The sequence below is a fragment of the Merops nubicus genome, unplaced genomic scaffold, assembly GCF_000691845.1.
Source record: "Merops nubicus isolate BGI_N331 unplaced genomic scaffold, ASM69184v1 scaffold27657, whole genome shotgun sequence".
Classification (NCBI taxonomy): domain Eukaryota; kingdom Metazoa; phylum Chordata; class Aves; order Coraciiformes; family Meropidae; genus Merops; species Merops nubicus.
The window spans coordinates 2,451-4,970 of record NW_008622691.1 but is presented as its reverse complement, the minus strand read 5'-3'; the positions used below and the strand labels follow the sequence as shown (position 1 = coordinate 4,970).

General features: G+C 61.8%; 1 protein-coding gene across 1 annotated transcript in view; it reads right to left on the bottom strand.

The window, feature by feature from the left end:
• The window catches only part of LOC103777334 (unconventional myosin-XVIIIa-like), a gene marked incomplete at its 3' end in the record, with an annotated part of 969 nt that extends 472 nt beyond the window's left edge, over positions 1–497 (bottom strand). The window contains exon 1 of the mRNA XM_008944887.1: positions 4–497. Coding sequence (XP_008943135.1) covers positions 4–497 — 494 coding nt within the window. The remainder of the gene's footprint in view (positions 1–3) is intronic.
• Positions 498–2,520: the final 2,023 nt, after the last annotated feature.

Genomic DNA, 2,520 nt, shown 5'->3' with positions numbered 1-2,520 from the left:
TGCGGGGAGGGGGCTGCTGAGTGCTCGGAGGGGGTGGATGTCTCTGAGGTGCTCTCGTCCCGGCTTTTCTGGGAGAAGGAGAAGCGTTTGACGATCATTTGGGAGTTCTGCTTGGCCAAGGAGCCAAATTTGGCCGCCCGCTGAAGCACCGAGCCCTTGAAGTTGCCGTCGTCCACCTTGAGATCATCGCTAGAGCTGGCTGTGCTCAGGTGGCCTGAGTCCAAGATGACGCTGCCCCGGTTGCTGTCGGAGTCAATGTCCGTGAGATGCAGGTCGGAGCCGCTGGCCACCTTGATGGGTATGGGGTTGGAGATCTCCAGGCGGGTCTTGGAGTCCCGTTTGGAGGCACGGTTGAGGTTGAAGAAGCCCCGGCGCATACTCATCTCCTCCAGGCTCTTGAGCTCAGCTGCTGACATCCGCTCCTTCTTCTCCTTCTTTTCCTTCTTCTCCTTTCGGGTCCCATCCTTCTCTTTGTCCTTCTTCATCAGGTTGAACATGGTGGAGGGGTGCTCGGGGCACACCCACCCCTACAGCAAGGTGCTGGGTCAGGACGCTGGTCACAGCACAGCCGCCTGCCTGCAGAAGGACAGACAGGCAAGGGCACCATCAGACAGTAGCATGGCCAGCACCCACCTCTCCACCCCTCACTCCACCCCACCAGTCACCACAGCAGCCACCCTCCACCCCAGATAATGTCCCAGCATCCCCACCCTCCCCAGGGAAAGCAGCACTGGTCATCGTGTCCTTGCCCTGTCTAGGCACCAAGACCCAGAAAGGCAACAAGGGGGAGCCTTGTACCTCCAGGGATGCCCCAAATGAAGCCCAGCGACCTGGCACCCCCTGCACACTCATGCCAGCACTGGGGCTGGCTGCAGGCAAGACCCCCAGGACCTCCCGCAGCTTGGGAGCAGCGTGGGCGAGCGCAAGAGGAAGGTTTCCTGATTGCCTTGGCAGCGGTTCCCACCAGCACAGATGCTCACAGGGCAAAACCACCCATCCCTGCCAGTTGTGGCACCTCAGGCATCTCGCCCGCTCGTTCAAAAGCCCCTTGTTAAAGAAAGAGAAGCCTCTCTGCTGCTGGTCCTGGCCCCAGCCACCGCAAAGCCGCAAAGTTGCAGGGGACAGCTACGGGCAGTGTCCCCACCAGGGAGGGAGCAGGAAACACAGCCCTGAGCAAAGGCTGCTCTAATAAACAGGAACCTGTAAAATCACATCCCTCCCGAACACTGATAAGGGTCTAATTTTAGCCAGGGCAACGTAGAAACTTGTGACGTTGCCGGCGACCTCCAGGAACAGTCCTCCTTTCATTCGGGCATCCCGTGCGGGGCAGGGAGCACCCAGCCTCTGGCAAAACCACAGCCTGGCAGAAATCCCGGCCCCCTGCTGGAACATCCCACATGCACCCAGCGCCCGGGGGTACCCCCAGCCTCACCCTGCACAAGGCTGCTAGGGGACCCATCTGCTCCCTAGGGAAGTCAGTGCCCACCAGCCCCCCTCAAGTTCCACTGAGTGCTTGGGCTGTGGATAAACAGCTCCAGGCTGGAGCAGCCGGCTGGCAGTGCTGCAGGACGGGCTGACAGCTATATATAACGGGCAGGAAGCTGCACAGGAACTTAACCTCGGCACAAAGGACAACAGGAAAACTCCCCGCATTCGAAGCATCTGCTTTAGAGCTCTCCAGCGGGTGCAGGGGTGATGTTTGGGCAGGGCAAACTGTGTGGTTGAGCAGCACTGCCCATGGTGTGGGCTCTGTGGGCACCCTAGGTGCAAAGATGCCATGCTGTGCCATGCGACACCTTGGCTCCAGCGCAGCATCAGTGCTGCATCACCACCACTGCCTGGGCCACCTCCCAGCTATGGCACGTGGTCCCTGCTGTCCCTGAATGCACCCAGTAGGACTTGGGGAACCCGGCCTCCCCTTGGCAAAGCCACGTGTTCAGGGGATGCCAGGGGACTGCGTGAACCCCACCACACCCCAGGGCCATGACAGGAGCACACGTGCCCAGGAGAGGTATGGCTGCAGGGCAGGCAAGGGCAGAGCTCTGCAAGCACCAGCACGGCAATGGCCCCGGGCGCGCGATACCTACGAGGTGGCGAGGAGACGAAGCAAGCCACCAGCGTGGCCAGGCACTCACGTTCGCCGGCTCCGAGCCTCCTGCCCACAGCCAAGGGGGCTGCCATGGCTCTGCCCACAACACTCAGCCCCCGGGCTTGGCCTGTTCTGCCCTCCCCTGCAGCACCCAGCGCTTTGCTTAGATCCACAGCCAGGCACTCACGTTCGCCGGCTCCGAGCCTCCTGCCCACAGCCAAGGGGGCTGCCATGGCTCTGCCCACAACACTCAGCCCCCGGGCTTGGCCTGTTCTGCCCTCCCCTGCAGCACCCAGCGCTTTGCTTAGATCCACAGCCAGGACCTGCGCTGGGCAGGACCCCAAAACACATGAAAACAAGCCAGCTCCTTTCTCCTCTCCCAGGAACGGCGGCTGCAGGGCGACCGCTGACCCGAGCCCAGGGAGGGCACA